Raw genomic sequence first — 17,581 nt, 5'->3', positions numbered from 1 at the left:
CTATCATGTGTCTGTTAACGCTGACAGTAGATTTACGATGGCTTGGTGATAACCTAAAGACTGCATTCCATTCTATGATTAGTGTGTGTGCCTGTCTGTTGGTGCCAGGGAGACCCAATCTCCAGTTTATTTATCCCATATGGAAGATGAACACTGGACTTAATAATTTGAGGGAATGACCTCGTGTCCTTGGTTACATTACTATTTCTGTATAACAAAGCACTAAATTAACTAGAGACATTTGGCGGCATGTAAATCTTGATGTTTGTTGCATGAGATCACAATGTACCTTTTTGTATCATTTCTATATCGGTTCTTCGTCACAAGGACTCAGGAACAGTAAAGTTGTAACCTAACCCTGTTTGTTTGGGCTTGAAGTCTACACCATTGGGTGACCGTTAACACTCCATTACTGCAGTAATAAATAAAGTTAAATTGTTTTGAAGACATCCAAAAGTCTCTCTCATTTGATTAGAATAATTCCACCACAGAGGATATGCTTAACTTTAAAACCAGGGGTGAAATTATATGTAATTTTTTCCCAGTACAGGGTACTTCCTATGTGTGCTCGTGCTTTTATTTAAACATTTTATGGGCCTAATAGAATTACATATAGAATCTCTAATTCAATAGGATCGCTATGGGCCTAATAGTCTAGATTTGTTGTTTAACTTTTAAAATGTATTAGCCTACCTTTTAATGTGTCAAACACAACCAGTCATGATGTTTTCATCTGATAGTCAAACAGTTACTTCAAAAGGCTCATGTAGACTACCTGCACACATTACTCAGGGACGGCGGGATTTCGGGGGGGATAGTTTAAGCCTCATCTAGATTTGTTTCTGCTTATAATGTATTGCATTTGGTAGGCAATTTTTTTATCAACTTGTCTATAATTAGATATATTCAGCTTATCTGCTGTCATTACTTGATGCTCGTCTAGAACAGGGTTTTCCAAACTCGGTCCTGGGGCCCCCGGGAGTCACGTTAATGCAGAATTCTGCGTTTTCCATGCAGAAAAAAAAAGAACACATAAGATATCTTGCTGCATTTTGTAAACGCAGATAAAAAAATTAAAAAAAAGCTTCTTATTGTCATTTCTGCTCAGCGTCAGACTAATGTTGTGCTTCAGTTATACTTCTCCACTTGGATGAGAAGTCACAAACTGGCATTCTATCATCAGACAGCACTGACTGATATGTAGCTACTTTTCTCAGTGTTTCTCGGGTAACATTAACTTAGAAACTGTAGTTGGTTACATTCTTTCTATGATAAACATTAGAAATATGATGGAAATGCAAAAAAATGCATTGCTTTTTCATTGTAAGTTAATTTACTTGTGTGGCTGTTAGCCAAATAGCATTGCACTTCTGTTTTCATGAAAATGTAATTATTTTCTGCCGAACGTGTTGTATTTTCTGTTAAGGAAAAAATACATGCAAAGTGGTTTCAAATGAAGGTCTACATTTTGAAAATGCTAATTTCTGAACTCCTAACACTACACAGCTGATTAAAATCCTCAAAGCTTGATGATGAGACGGTTATTTGAATCAGCTGTGTAGTTGAGTTTTTTTTGGCCCTAGCACATGCACCCAGTGGGGGCCCCAGGACCGAGTTAGGGAAACCCCGGTCTAGAATACTAAATAAAGCCTTGCTCACCAGAATGTCATAAATCGATAGAATTATAAATGCATCATCAACAACCTAGTTGACGTCGGAAAAGTGATTTAATTTCCTCTTCACTCACGAAGCGAGGGAATTTAGGGACCAGGGAGATTTCCAAATGACAGTTTGACCAGTTAAGGAACTGAAAAGATGTGATTAAGGAACTGAAAAGATGTGAAAACATATCCAACATGTTTCTTATGGTATTTCACTCATTCATTAGGCCTAAACAAGTCTTGTAACCTGAATTGATGCGTACACTGCTGTCCATGCACTTCTCTGTGCCTTGGCAAAATGTCTGTGTTACCATTGGACCACACCACATTTTGGAGCATATTCCACATCTATTTGTGAATTTTTCCTGCGACTTACATGCGGTAATGATAAATAGTCAAATAGATTCCAAGAGAACTGTAGACGGCATAACCCCACTATTGCTTTTGCCAGTACTTCATACCAAACCGCTCCATCTTATTTTCACCCCTGACAATCTAAAAACCATATTGCATGAGAAGGTCCTAGAATCCATATTTTATGCAGTTTAAATAAGGCACTTTTTTCCAATTCAACAACAAAATAGACAAAAGCAGCCAATCCAGGTCCAATCTGTTCTCCTTTTCTCACCATATTGTCCCCTATAATAAAATCACAAGCATGCTGGCTTTCTAGAAACATCCAAGTTGAAGCCAGCTAAACGTTGACACCTAATTTAGGCACCACTTTCAATATCTATAGCAGGTTGGACTTCTAATAGCTGTGTGGGAGAGGATAGATGATTACGTAAACAATACATTTTAAACTTTAGAATTAGAAAGCAAACATCAACTTCTGTCAAATGGAACAGGGATTGACCAATGTTGATGGCCTGTGTGACAGACTGGCTAGCTAGCTTCTTCAGTGATGAGAGGGAAACAGCAGGGCTATTGACACATTTTATAGACTAGCGGTCAAATGGGTATATCATCCTACCTGAAAAGAGCCTGAAGAAATGCCTCATATACATCTGCAATGACTGCGGTCCAAGATCTCAATAATGTCTCCAAGGCGTCTTCTCCATATTCTGTCTACCTTGTGTGAGAGCCATCACAGATCGAGTTTGACGTCATCATCACGAGCCAAATAAACGAGTAATTCGTGAGCGTTTAGACCGCATACTATACATAAGACTTCCACAGCTCGTCTGGCAATCTGCAACCAAATCCATGTTTAAAGTTGACATAGAAAATAATCTAATTGTTTGATGAACGTGTTTCACAGTGGTAGCAGATTTAGCATTGCGAACTGTGCGTAATGAACGCCCCCAGCTAAATTAGCTATCTGCGCGCATGCGGATCGTGCAAACGCCAGAGAAAAAGCAGTTTGCAACGGTGTTGTGTACTTAGTTTTTCAAAAGTTTAGCTAGCTACATTTCTTCAAAATACTAAAAAGGCTACTCAACGTGCTTCTAACGTTAGCTTGTTATATAATCCAAGTGCTAGCTTTCTCGCCCGAGGCGAACGTGGAAGAGAACCAACCTGGCAGGACAGTCAGAAGGAAACTGCCTGGATGCAGATCAATACAGGGCCTAGCGCGCACGTGTAAACAAGCCTTTCATCGTTTAGCTTTATTACAACTCTGAAATAATGTTTGGTGCCTCGAGATCTGGGGGTGTAAGGGGAGGGCAAGACCAGTTCAACTGGGACGATGTGAAAGGCGACAAACACAGGGAAAACTACCTCGGTAAGTGGAGTAAAATGGGCATCCACCCATCGTCAACGTCAGTGCGGTGCTACAGTAGCTGTCTAGTTTACTATATTCGCCTTGCGAAATACTAGCCAACTGTTAAATCGGTCAATTTTATATACTAGTTAGATGCGTGCAAGTGCCAATGTATAATCAATAATGTAGCTAGCAATAGTAACGTTAGCTTGTAAACATTTCCCAATGCCACGTTCTTACCTTTTTCCTTATTGTAGTCCCTCATTACATTGCTTGTGTGTAACTCAGTATCTGCCTGAAACTTTGGTAAACCTAGTTATGTCGAATTTGAGAAAGTCAAACGCACACAGCTGACCCCAGTATTGAATACTGGCAAGGTCCATGGAGAGCGGCACGCACACTGTACTGCAGTTGGCCAGGGAATGTGATGCTGCCTGCTACGTAGCTAGTAGGCGCACAGATATAGCTTGCTATGAGATATGAAGTAATCATAAAAACACACACTATACTGAAATATAAACGCAACAATTTCATTGATTTTTACTGAGTTACAGTTCATATGAGGAAATCATTCAAATTAAATAAAATCATTAGGCCCTAATCTATGGATTGCACATGTCTGGGAATACAAATATGCATCTGTTGGTCAGATACAGTACTTTACAAGAATGGGCCTCAGGATTTCGTCACGGTATTTTTGTGTATTCAAATTGCCGTCGATAAAATGCAATCTTGTTTGTTGTTCGTAGTTTATGCCAGCCCATACCATAACCCCAATCTTTCCCCAAGGTTGACATCATCAATCTGCTCGGCCATATACGTGATCTGAGGTTGAGGCAGGTTGGATGTACTGCCACATGTACTGCCACATTTTCTGAAACGTGTTGGAGGCGGTTTATGGTAGAATAATTAACATTCAATTATCTGTCAAAAATGATGGTGGGCACTCCTGCAGTCAGCATGCCAATTGCACACTCTCTCACAACTTGAGCCATCTGTGGCATTGTGTTGTATGTCAAAACTGCACATTGTAGTGGCCATTTTAGTGCACCTGTGTAATGGTCATGCTGTTTAATCAGCTTCTTGATATGCCGAACCTGTCAGGTGGATTAATTATCTTGGCAAAGGACAAGTGCTCACGTAAAGGGATGTAAACAAATTTGTGCACAGCATTTGAGAGAAATACGATTTTTGTGCGTATTGAACATTTTTGGGATCTTTTATTTCAGCTCATGAAGCATGGCACCAACACTTTACATGTTGTGTTTATATTTTTTGTTCGGTATACATGGCCAAAAGTATGTGGACAGTCCTTCAAATGAGTGGATACGGCTATTTCAGCCACACCTGAAATCGTGCACCCAGCTATGCAATGTTCATAGACAAATGTTGGCAGTAGAATGGCCTGTACTGAAGAGCTCAGTGACTTTCAACTTTGCACCGTCATAGGATGCCACCTTTTCAACAAGTCAGCTCATCAAATGTCTGCCCTGCTAGTGCTGTTGTTGTGAAGTGGGTATGTCAAGGAGCAACAACGGCACAGCCGCAAAGTGGTAGGCCACACAAGCTTACAGAACAGGACCGCTGGTGTAAAAATCGTCTGTCCTTGGTTGCAACACTCACTACTGCATTCCAAACTGACGTTGCCTCTGGAAGAATGTTCAGCACAAGAACTGTTCGGGAGCTTCATGAAATGGGTTTCCGTGGTCGAGCAGCCACATGCAAGCCTAAGATCACCATGCGCAATACCAAGCATTGGCAGGAGTGGTGTAAAGCTCGCCGCCATTGAACTCTGGAGCAGTGGAAACACGTTTCCTTGGCGTGATGAATCATGCTTCTCCATCTGGCCGTCCATCGGACAAATCTGGGTTTGGCAGATGCCAGGAGAATGCTACCTGCACCAATGCATAGTGCCATCTGTAAAGTTTGGTGGAGGAGGAATAATGGTCTAGGGCTGTTTTTCATGGTTTGGCTAGGCCCCTTTGTTTCAGTGAAGAGAAATCTTAACGCGACAACATATGTCATTCAAGACGATTCTGTGCTTCCAACTTCGTGGCAACAGTTTGGGGAAAGCCCTTTCCCGTTTCATTATGACAATGCCCCCATGCACAAAGCAAGGTCCATACATAAATGTTTTGTTGAGATCAGTGTGGAAGAACTTGACTGGCCTGCACACAGCCCTGACCTCAACCCCATCGAATACCTTTGGGATTAATTGCAACACTGACTGTGAGCCAGGCCTAATCGCCCAACATAAGTCCCCGACCTCACTAATTCTCTTGTGGCTGAATGGAAGTCCCCGCAGGTATGTTCCAACATCTAGTGGAAAGCCTTCCCAGAAGAGTGGAGGCTCTTATAGCAGCAAAGGGGGGAACATCTCTATATTAATGTCCATGATTTTGTAATGAGATGTTTGACGAGCAGGTGTCCACATACAGTACTTCTGGCCATGTATGTATGTCTGTGTAATGTATGCATGTGTATATATGTATGAATTGACTGACTTGAAGTGCTGTACAATTTTGAGATGTTCTCCAAATTAATACACTGGTCACGATAACTATTTTTCTAAGATTTTAAAACACTGCAGCCTGTTGAAAAATCTTAGATTTTTAGATATCACCCTGAGTAAGAATAGTTATGATAATCACTTCTGTGTTTGGAAAATCAAACATAATTAAACTTTATGTATAACTTCATTATTAAAGCCATGTCACTTTAACCATATCTACATGTACATACTCGCTCAATCAGCCCGACTAACCGGTGTCTGTATATAGCCTCGTTACTGTATATAGCCTTGCTACTGTTATTTTTCACTGTCTTTTTACTGTTTTATTTCTTGACTTACCTATTGTTCACCTAATACCTTTTTTGCACTATTGGTTAGAGCCTGTAAGTAAGCATTTCACTGTTCACTGTTGTATTCGGCGCACGTGACAAATAAACCTTGATTTGATTTGGGCATGCATGCTTGCATTTTAAGTATAGTTACATCCCCGTTATTGTATCATCCCCAGGGAACTCTCTTATGGCACCGGTGGGGCGATGGCAGAAAGGCAAAGATCTGACGTGGTATGCCAAAGACAAAAAAGGCGTTGTCAAGCCTATGTCAAGAGAAGAGGAGCTTGCCACTGTGAAAGCAGCAGAGCAAGAGGCACTGATGGCTGCCCTGTAAGAGGAACATCACACAAAAATAAGAACCTTACAGAAATATTAGAATAAAATGTCAAGCTAATGTCTTATTCTGTGTTTTCAGAGGCCACAAGAATATAAAGAGACAACCAACTGGCCTGACCAAAGAGGTGCTTCTTTTTTTCCTTCATAGTGTTTTTGAGGCTAGATTGTATGTTTTGGATCACAATCATGTCTTTTTTTTATAGTATCACAACTGCATTAGAACATTGAAGATAACGTTTCAATAAATCACATTTATTTAGATGTTGTTTTTTTTTTGCAGTTGTCACAGTGATTTACAGTAACTAGACCAGATCCCAAATAGCAAGCATAATCCATTTCCAATCAAATTGGATCATACATTTTAGGGATGAGAACATGATTGCTTTAATTCCAATTGCAATGTGCCCAACAGGACCTTGCAGATGTGTGCAGGAGGGAGGATGTGGAAGCTGAGGACAGAGATGTGGATAGAGTCTCAGGCCTTGGAAGCTCTGGGTAACTGACTGCAATTTGCAAAAGTGTTAGGCTCTGATTCTGTATTCCAGTCGGAGATTTCACCAACAAGAGATTAATGGTTTTGGAGCCACTATGGCTCTTGAGTTGTTTATGTATCCTCAGTTTAGAGATGTTTATTTTCTAAGCATTATCGCTCGTTAGACTCTATTTTTGTAGGAACATAGATGAGTCCATGGCCGAGTATCCCCTTAAAATTACAAATGGAGAAAAAAGGTGCTTGCCGTATTGGATTGGAGTGTACTAGTTGAGTAATTATTCATGTTTTCTGTCATCAGTGCAACGTCACGGAAAATGGTGTTCTCCCAAAAGGAGAAGGAAGCTGCCAAAATTGGCTTGTCAGTCTTCACAGTAAGTTTATTTTCATGCTCTCTGTGTAGAACATCCAAACTCAGTTTAGCTATCCAGTATAATACACAACAACGTGTTGGTGTGTTAATCCATTTGTGTTAGCTACACATTTGTAGCCCAGTGGCGTTTAAGATCGGGGAGGACACTTTTTTAAAATTATGAACATGACTGTATTTCTATTACAGGATATTGGATGATTGTCATTCATATTCCATTCACCCAGCTCAATGTATTATCGATGGGTTTAGGCTACTACATGATACTTGAATTTGTCCTATATCCATCATGAGGTTGTTACAACCTAACCTTCAAATGAAAGTTTGAGAGACAAATTGGTGTAATCAAGGTGACAGACGGTGACGCATTCAATACCTAGCCTGCATCTAGCTGATCTGGGGCGTAATCATTAGTCCAAACAGTTGCAAAATGTTCAGTTTTGCAACTAAAATTAGAGTTTCTATTGGACAAATTCGGGTAGGTCCATCCCGTTTGGTTCCGTTTGCTTCCATTTAAGAAATCCACGATTCTAAAATGGATTGTCTACTCAGGGATAACAGGGCGATGAAGTAGTCGGAGCTAGACATACAAAGTCGTAGCATGCATGAAAATCTAATATTTTCGGAGATTCCTGAGGACGCATCCAATAATCCAGAGGGCAAGATCAGAGAATTCATGCAATCCACCTTGAAATTTCCTCTAGAGACTGTAAACAAGGTGGCTTTTCACTGTGGACACAGACTTGGAGTTCGGCGCAACAAGACCAAGGGTACCCGACCGATCATTGCAAAATTTGAACACCACCAACAAAAGGAGCTGATCAACAGCAGGGGAAAGGGGCTTAAAGGGACCAAATTCGGTCTCGATGACCAATTTCCACAGGAGATAAACGAACACCGCAAGAGACTGTATCCTGTACAGAGGCAACAGAGGGAGAGGGGTAAGCGTGCCTTTCTCATTGTGGACAAACGCTTTATAGATGGACAGCTATTCCGAGACAGCTCCATAACACCATGGCTGTACTAAATTCTACAGGGACTTCAGGTTATGAAAAAGAAAAAGTAACGTTATGGGAACTGTAAAAAAATATCTGAACACTGAAGAGGATATGAACACACACGTATTCAATTACATGTTCACTTACACATACGGACTAATACATATACACTTGATCTCGCTCTCTTCTCTTTCTCTCTTTTCTCCCTCACCTCTCTCTCGATTGTCAAACTGTTCTATAATTTAATATGGTCCTTGTTTATCTTTTCTGTCTTTATCTACATGTTTACAACGAGCAAGGGGAAGATCTCAGAATAGGGACATTTGGGGAATAATAACATTGTATGGGGATACATTTGTACTGTAGCGAAGCCGTCTCTATAGTAATGCAAGGTCTCTTTCATGATCATGTGAAACGTCAATTGCTATGGAAATGCACGGATGTGTTTTTCAATGATGTTAAAGGTAATTATGATGCAACTATGATGGTGATACAATATGGATTACAATTATCATGTTGAATATTAAGGCTATACACACTACATGTTACACACATAGACACTCAACCATGCAAATCACACATAGTCTTACTCTTATACACACTCACTAAATCACATCCAATAAACACATAAACGTACTCATTTACTACACACATAATATCTTGTCTCAATTTTCTAACATATGTGGCATTGGCTCACAGGCAAACAGACAAGGGCATAAAACATATATTGCTAGAACCAATTTAAAAAAAATTCTAGATATCAGACATTTGAAAGCTCTAGTTTTGACCGTCATAATACCTCTGATGGCAGTAACTTTACAAGCACTAATTATGGTCCATTTAGACTGAGAATAGTATCTAGTTATGGTACGGGGTGAAATAAGTATAGCCAGTTATAATTGTAACGGTTTAGCAGACGGTTTATTAAAAAAAAGATCAGTCTTTATGTGGCTAAAAGAAAAGGAATATAACATATACGGTTTACAGGAAACTCACTCTACATCCTTAGATTAAGTTGTGGTGAAATAATTTTCTGTCATGGACAAAGGAACTCAGAAGGTGTGATGATATTAATTTAATTTTAATAGTACAGGTAGATACAAAATAAGTTAGAGGTAAAACAAAAAGAACTTGAACTTATTCAAGAACGATCTAATATAATCTATTACAAAGATAAAGCAAACTGGATGGAATATGTTGAAAAATGCAATGCAACCCAATTCTTTCTGAATCTCCAACACAGGAACGCTAACAGAAATAATTTGCAGAAACTCGTTACTGAAGATGGAGTCATCTATGATTCTCCGAATGATGTTTTAAAAGGGGAAGCTAAACATTTTAAGCAGATGGAAAAGAGAACGTCTCATCTTCTCCCACTGAATGAAGATTATGGTTAGGAATTCTTTCCAAATAATATAAAAAAAATAAAATTAACATTTGTAGAGAAAGATCCGTGCGAAGGCCAAATTACAGAGAACTTTGAGGCTATTAAATCCTTTCAGTCTGGAAAAAAACCAGGGCTTAATGGCATACCGGTAGAAGTATATCAAGCCTTTTTTTATACTCCATTGTTCGCTTGTTTTAACTGCTCCTATAGAAATGGAAGTCTGTCAGGTACTCAGCCGGATGGTCTGATTTCACTATTATTCAAACAAGACCCAGATGGCAAATATAAAGACCCAGTCTATCTATAAAAAAAAAAATGGAGGCCCCTTACACTTCAATGTTGTGATGCAAAATACTAGTATTATTTTACCAGGTATTGTTCATCCTGATCAGACAGGTTTTTTACATGGACGATACATTGGAGATAATATGCGACAAATACTAGAAATAATAGAACATCGTGAAACCTCTAAGAAGCCAGGCCTGGTATTTATAGCGGATTTTGAAAAGGCCTTTGATAAAGTAAGACTGGATTTTATTTTTTTCAATTTCGGTGATTCTCTTATAAAAATGGGTAAAAGTAATGAATAGCAACCCCAGGTGTAAAATAGTAAATAACTACTACTTCGCATAGTTTTGAATTGTCAAGAGGAGTTAAACAAAGGTGTCCGCTGTCACCATATCTATTCGCTATGGCCATCGAAATGCTAGCTATTAAAATCATATCCAATGACAACATTAGATGATTAGAAATCCAAGGCTTAAAAACAAAGGTGTCCATGTATGCCGATGACTCAATTTGTATATTAAGTCTGCAAGCTAGATCCCTGCAATGTCTCATTGAAGATATAGATAGGTTTTAGTCCAGAAAAGTTAATTATGATAAGTGTACAATATTACGTAATGGCTCTTTTTAAAAATACAACTTTTACATTACCCTGCAGTTTACCTATAAAATGGGCTGATGGTGAAGTAGACATACTTGGTATTCATATCACAAAATATATAAATAAGCTCTCCACAATGAATTTCAATAGAAAACTTAGAAATAGACAAGTATTTCTATTTATGGAAAAATTGCCCTGATTAACTCCATAGTCAAATCTGTTTACTCACTTTCTTATGGCACTGCCTACTGATGGTTCATTTTTCAAATCATATGAGCAAAAATATTTTGCTTTATCTGGGATGCTAAACCAGACTAAATAAAGCGTGCCTATCTATATAATGAATATGAATTGGGTGAGTTGAATTTATTAAATATAAAAGCACTAAACCTCTTTCTAAAAGCTTCACTTATTCAAAAGTTTTACTTGAACCTTAAATGGTTCTCAAGTAGATTACTAAGAAAAGCTCATCCATTGTTTAAAAATTGCCTTTGTGCAGATTGCCATGTCTCATTTAAGATTAATTGAAAATTATACTTTTTTTCAAAGCATTGCAGAGCTAGCTACAAATTGAATTTCATTCCCCCTGAAAAGAGAACAAATATTATGGCAGAACTCAAATGTGCTGGTTGTTAAAATAACTGTATTTATGGGAAATATGTTTGAAAAGGGTATTTTGTTCTAAAATTGTTGTAAATTGGAATGGTAGAATTATATCTTTCATGGAGGTCTGCTCAATCCAAGAGTACAACCAATTGATTACAGCATTACAAGATGGAGGAAGCAGGTTGCAGCGGGAGGAAATAGGGAACTGGTCTGTCTGCCCAATATAAAGGATCAAAACTGGCAGAGGAAAAAAACTAACATAAATAGGAAGGTATACCAGTTTCATTTGAGGACCAGTATGTTGACAACTGTGCCATACAGATTGCAAAATAGTTGGGAAGAGATTTTTGATGTACTGATTCCATGGTACAGGGTTATTGAGTTGATATATAAAACGACTCAAGATTCAAGACTTCGTGCTTTTCAGCTAAAATTATTATATAGAATTCTTGCCACCAACAAAACGTTGAATATTTGGGGCATAAAATCATCGAAGCTCTGCAGATTTTGTTGTCTCAGGTTCAGGATTGGCTGAAAATGCATAACATTGATCCAAAATTGACCCTAGAAATAGTACTGTTAGGAGATCTGCAGTCCATTACTAATATACTAATACTCTTAGTAAAAACATTTATCTTCAACTCGTAATCTGTGGATTCTATTTGATTAGATAGATTTAAATCTATGTTAAACAGCATAGTTGAAAGATATATGTTGCGTAGAAATCCGAAGAGGGTGGCCAGCAGAGGTAGGTGGGATGGGCTGAGGGAAGCTGAGGGTTGGGGATGTGGAATTGGAGACAAGTGGGAGTGGAGTTGCTGCAAATATGCGCACACACACACACACACATGTAAACATATACAGTTGGCTTTGCTGTTATGATTTTAGTCATCTTTGTTGTCCTTTGTTTGTTTTTTTTGCATAGTTTTCTTTTTTTTATTTGTTCTTGCTTGTTCATTTTCTTGGTTGTTGGTGCATGTGGGGGGGGGGGTTCTTGGGGGTGGGGAGTGGAATTTATTTAAAAAAAAATAATAATTAGGTCTCGGATGTTTGTGGGACAGCTGTGGGGGGGGGGGATCTTGGAGGGTTCGCGTCCCTGTTTTTTTTTGGCCTTGTGGGAGATCTGTCGACGTGCCCTTGACCCTGGATGCTTCTGTGTGTCGCTCTGAATGGGAGTCTGTTGGATGACTGGTGTGGTGTAGATGTTGAGCGGCTTTACTGCAAGTATATTGTATGTTTTGGATATTGTATTTTTAAAAAGAAACGTTTTTAAAGATTTTTAAAAAAGATTTTTAAAAAGAAACGTTTTGAAACAGAATCGTCAGAATGTACATATACACTTGAATGAGTTGCAGTGTTGGATAGCCTTCATCCAGCTAGCTAACATAAATAGCATTATTCTCTGTCTTGGTTGTTGAGTAGGCTAAATTAGCTTCATTAGCTAAGTGAAAGGTAAACTAAGAAGAAGAGAAAAATACTAAATATAGCTAGAAATTAATTTGTTCAAAACTGCTAAACTATCTTTCTCTGGGTCAGTTACTCACTAGACATTATGCACTGCAGTGGTAGCTAGCTGTAGCTTATGCTTTCGGTATTGGATTCATTCTCTGATCCTTTGATTGGATAGACATGTCAATTTATGCTGCAAGCGCTCTGATAGGTTGGAAGTTGTCATAATAACTGTGTAAGTCTATGAAAGGGGGTGAGAACCATGAGCCTCCTAGGTATTGTTATGAAATCAATGTACCCAGAGGAGGACGGAAAATAGCTGTCCACCGGCTACACTATTGAACTATCCGAGAAGATGCTGTTGAGGCTACTATATAGACATACATTGTAAAACAGTCTTTTAATCAGTTATTTGGTGACGTTAATATATTTATTATAGTTGTATCTAAAAATGATCACTTTGAAGTTTTATGAAATGAAATTCACTAATGGTCCCCTTGTTCCTCTGAGGAGCCGCCACTGGTGTAGCTACATGATTTATACAGCTTGGGAATTGATGCTGTAATAGACATGTTACATGATTATGGTCATAATAGAGAGCGCTATTTTCACAGCACCATAAAACAGAAGGGAAGTCTGGAAGCCAGGAAGCCTTCGCCAGAAAGATGTCTGAGAACACAGAGAAACAGGACATGGATCAAAGGTAACGTCTTATTGATCGCATATTGTGTTGACAATCGATTCCCTGAGGTACATTTCTTCCATTACTGTCCTAACAAAAAAATATATATAATCAAGACTTGTCCGTTATACTTTCCCATCATAGACATGAGAGCAGCAAAAAGAAGAAAAAGGAAAAGAGAAAAAAAAAGGAAAAGAAGAAGAAGCAGAAAAGGCAGAGAAGAGACTCTTCCTCCTCTTCAGGTTCAGACAATGACAGTAAAAGGTTAGCATGTTTCTGCCTTTTTAACCTACCAGTCATGTGTACATATGATCCTTATGCCTTTTTAAAATGATAATGCAACATTTATCACAAACTGTGAACAGTACATGGCGCCGACAGAGCTGGTCGCCTCGCGTTCTTAGGAAACTATGCAGTATTTTTTATATTTTTTATTTATGTATTATTTCTTACACTGTTACCCCAGGAAATCTTAAGTCTTATTACATACAGCCAGGAAGAACTATTGGATATAAGAGCAACGTCAACTTGCCAACATTACAACCAGGAATACGACTTTCCCGAAGCAGATCCTCTGTTTGGACCACCACCCAGGACAATGGATTGATCGCAGTAGGTTGACCCAAAACAACGGCGCTGCAGAAGGGGCAGGCGGAGCGGTCTTCTGGTCAGACTCCGTAGACGTGCACATCGCTCAACGCTCCCGAGTGGACATTGGCGAGTACTAAAGTCTTTTGACAACAAGGTAAATTAAATTCCAGCAAGGGATGCCTTCCAGAGAGACATCAGAGATTGTAACATTCTCTGTTTCATGGAAACATGGCTCACTCAGGATACGTAATCAGAGTCGGTACAGCCACACGTTTTTTTTCACGCATCGCGCAGACAGAAACATCTATCTGGTAACAAGGGTGGGTATGCCTTATGATTAATGAGTTGTGGTGTGATCATAACAACATACAGGAACTCTAGTCCATTTGTTCACCTGACCTAAAATTCCTTACAATCAAATCCCGACCGCATTATCTACCAAGAGAATTCTATTTGACTATAATCACAGCCGTGTATATCCCCCTCCCCCACACAGACACCTTGACGGCCCTGAAAGAACTTCATTGGACTCAATGTAAACTGGAAACCACATATCCTGAGGCTGCATTTATTATAGCTGGGGGTTTTAACAAAGCTAATCTGAAAACAAGGTTCCCTAAATTCTATCAGCATATCGAAAGCGCGACCCCAGGCTGGCAGCATTCTGGATCATTGCCACTCTAACTTCCGCGACACATACAAAGCCCTCCCTCGCCCTTCTTTCGGCAAATCTGACCACAACTCCATTTTGTGCTCCCAGCCTATAGACAGAAAATAATTCAGGAAACGCCCATGCTCAAGTCTGTTCAACGCTGGTCCGACAATCTGATTCCATGCTTCAAGATTCAAAACACTCACTTCCATCATCATGAAGTGCTTTGAGAGACTAGTCAAGGATCATATCACCTCCACACTACCTGACAACCTTGACCCACTCTATTTTGCTTACTGCCCCAATAGGTCCATAGACGACGCAATCGCAATCACACTACACACTGCCCTAACCCATCTGGACAAGAGGAATACCTATGTAAGAATGCTGTTCATCGATTACAGCTCAGCATTTAACACCATTGTAGCCTCAAAACTCGTCATTAAGCTTGAGACCCTGGGTCTCGACCCCCGCCCTGTGCAACTGGGTCCTGGACTTTGACGGGCCGCCCCCAAGTGGTGAGGGTAGGAAACATCTCCACCCCGCTGATCCTCAATACTTGGGCCCACAAGGGTGCGTTCTCAGCCCTCTCCTGTACTCCCTGTTCACCCATGACTGCGTGGCCATGCACGCCTCCAACTCAATCCTCAAGTTTGCAGACGACACTACAGTGGTAGGCTTGATTACCAACAATGACGAGACGGCCTACAGGGAGGAGGTGAGGGCCCTCGGAGTGTGGTGTCAGGAAAATAACCTCGCGCTCAACGTCAACAAAACAAAGGAGATGATCGTGGACTTCAGGAAACATCCGAGGGAGCACCCCCTTATCCACATCGACGGGACAGTAGTGGAGAAGGTGGAAAGTTTTAAGTTCCTCGGCGTACACATCACGGACAAACTGAAATGGTCCACCCACACAGACAGCGTGGTGAAGAAGGTGCAACAGCGCCTCCTCAACCTCCAGGAGGCTGAAGAAAACACTAAAACTTTTACAGATGCACAATCTTGAGCATCCTGTCGGGCTGTATCACCGCCTGGTACGGAAACTACTCCGCCCACAACCGTAAGGCTCTCCAGAGGGTAGTGAGGTCTGCACAACGCATCACCGGGAGCGAACTACCTGCCCTCCAGGACACCTACACCACCCGATGTCACAGGAAGGCCAAAAAGATAATCAAGGACAATAACCACCCAAGCCACTGCCTGTTCACCCCGCTATCATCCAGAAGGCGAGGTCAGTACAGGTGCATCAAAGCTGGGACCAAGAGACTGAAAAACAGCTTCTATCTCAAGGCCATAAGACTGTTAAACAGGCATCACTAACATTGAGTGGCTGCTGCCACCATACTGACTCAAATCTCTAGCCACTTTTAATAATTAAATTGGATGTAATAAATGTATCACTAGTCACTTTAAACAATGCCACTTTATATAATGTTTACATACCCTACATTACTCATCTCATATGTATATACTGTACTCTATGCCATATATTGCATCTTGCCTTTGCCGCACAGCCATCGCTCATCCATATATTTCTATGTACATATTCTTATTCATTCCTTTACACTTGTGTGTATAATGTAGTTGTTGTGAAATTGTTAGATTACTTGTTAGATATTACTGCACTGTCGGAACTAGAAGCACGAGCATTTCGCTACACTCGCATTAACATCTGCTAACCAAGTGTATGTGACCAGTAAAATTTGATTTGACACCAAAGTCCTAATAATGCTACAAGACAAGTCTTTGCACTAGAGGGCGCTAAATCACTGTTGCAGGGGGAGGTAAAGCTGGTTTTTGGTTCCATCTCAAAAGCTGTGTTTTTGTGGCAAACTTCAAAAGTTCTGTCAACCATTAAACTTTGTATGCTTGGTTGAAATATAGAACAGGTTGTAGCTACCCTCACTAAGGATGTGTCAGTTAATGTGTGTGTACTACAGGACAATGATGAAAAAGGAGTCTTAGGATGTTTAGCAACAGGAAGTCTTATGAAATTCTAAAATGGGTGTAGGGTTGATTTGAACTGAGTGAATGCATCATCCAGCCCATGTAATGCTTATCTTGTTTTTTGGGCGGTGGGGCGGGGGAGACCTTATTCATTATTCTCTTATGGAACCCAGATAGTTAAAGGTTTGTATCATAACATTAAGTGTATCTCTGCTTTATCTTCCTCAGCCAGCTCTCACAACAGCTTACTTCGACCCCCACCTACTAGTCCCAATCATTGACTCTGTGTGTGTGTGTTTTACTCCTCAGGCACAGAAAGGACCACCATCATCATAATCCATCATGCCTCAGTCAGACTGGAGCCAGACCCCATGACAGCCATTCAAGGGGGGGGCCAAAGGGCGAGCGCCACCCCTCCTCCTCCCAACGACGCCAGCAGAGGCATGACACAGACTCCTCCGACAGGGGGTCCCCTGTCCCTCGTCACCGTGCTAGCCACAAGGCAGCCCCTGCTGCTCCTACACAAAGCCACAGGCGGCGCCATGACACAGACTCGGACGATTAAGTTCCCCCCTAACCCCACAATCAGACACACGCAGAGGGAGAGGAGCCCTCTAGTCCACAGCAGAGCAGCTTGACTGGTCTATGGACTGTCCTCATGTACCTCTGGACTGGACTCAGTGGGCTGTGGTTGAGAGCAGTGTATCAATCTGTAGGCTACTCCTCAAACCACCCGCAGGCTTGTGGCCTTGTTGGAACTGATTGTCATTTTTATCTGTTGAATTTGTGTCTTGGTTAACTTATTCTGAACCAGTACAAATGTATTTTATGATCTAGCTACCAAAATTGAAGGACATTTTGCCACTATTCATGCAAGTAAATCAGGGACTAGTTAAGTACTGAAAGCAAGATAAGTAGATGTGTACTTGGTGCTGATATTAAGTTACTGTCAATAAAAACTATTGCTGTCCAAAATA

At 40.3% G+C, this 17,581-nt stretch overlaps 2 protein-coding genes across 3 annotated transcripts in view; one reads left to right on the top strand and one right to left on the bottom strand.

The window, feature by feature from the left end:
- The window catches only part of LOC110508581 (guanylate kinase), a 21,734-nt gene extending 17,936 nt beyond the window's left edge, over positions 1-3,798 (bottom strand). Inside the window, exons 1-2 of one of the 2 annotated variants that reach the window (XM_036966763.1) lie at positions 3,604-3,791; positions 2,635-2,733 (exon numbers count right to left, since the gene is read on the bottom strand). In XM_036966763.1, coding sequence (XP_036822658.1) covers positions 2,635-2,668 — 34 coding nt within the window. In that variant the 5' untranslated portion in view covers positions 2,669-2,733; positions 3,604-3,791. Of the gene's footprint in view, positions 1-2,634; positions 2,734-3,603 lie in introns of both variants that reach the window. The other variant, XM_021589184.2, reaches the window with a different exon arrangement.
- Positions 2,774-17,581, top strand: LOC110508580 (multiple myeloma tumor-associated protein 2 homolog). The gene is made up of 8 exons (XM_021589182.2): positions 2,774-3,384; positions 6,384-6,537; positions 6,623-6,668; positions 6,956-7,038; positions 7,335-7,407; positions 13,344-13,432; positions 13,556-13,675; positions 16,914-17,581. The coding sequence occupies exons 1-8, from the start codon at positions 3,288-3,290 to the stop codon at positions 17,167-17,169; spliced, it is 918 nt and encodes a 305-aa protein (XP_021444857.1). The 5' UTR covers positions 2,774-3,287; the 3' UTR covers positions 17,170-17,581.

The sequence above is a fragment of the Oncorhynchus mykiss genome, chromosome 28, assembly GCF_013265735.2.
Source record: "Oncorhynchus mykiss isolate Arlee chromosome 28, USDA_OmykA_1.1, whole genome shotgun sequence".
NCBI classification, from domain to species: Eukaryota; Metazoa; Chordata; class Actinopteri; order Salmoniformes; family Salmonidae; genus Oncorhynchus; species Oncorhynchus mykiss.
This window is presented reverse-complemented; position numbering and strand designations above follow the sequence as displayed.

What these genes read in the sequence shown, in the direction of transcription:
- LOC110508580 (XM_021589182.2), top strand. Translation starts at nt 3,288, where the DNA reads ATGTTTGGTGCCTCGAGATCTGGGGGTGTAAGGGGAGGGCAAGACCAG. An exon ending in ACACAGGGAAAACTACCTCG is followed by an intron (nt 3,385 to 6,383) that starts GTAAGTGGAGTA and finishes TATCATCCCCAG; the next exon opens with GGAACTCTCTTATGGCACCG. An exon ending in CAACTGGCCTGACCAAAGAG is followed by an intron (nt 6,669 to 6,955) that starts GTGCTTCTTTTT and finishes TGTGCCCAACAG; the next exon opens with GACCTTGCAGATGTGTGCAG.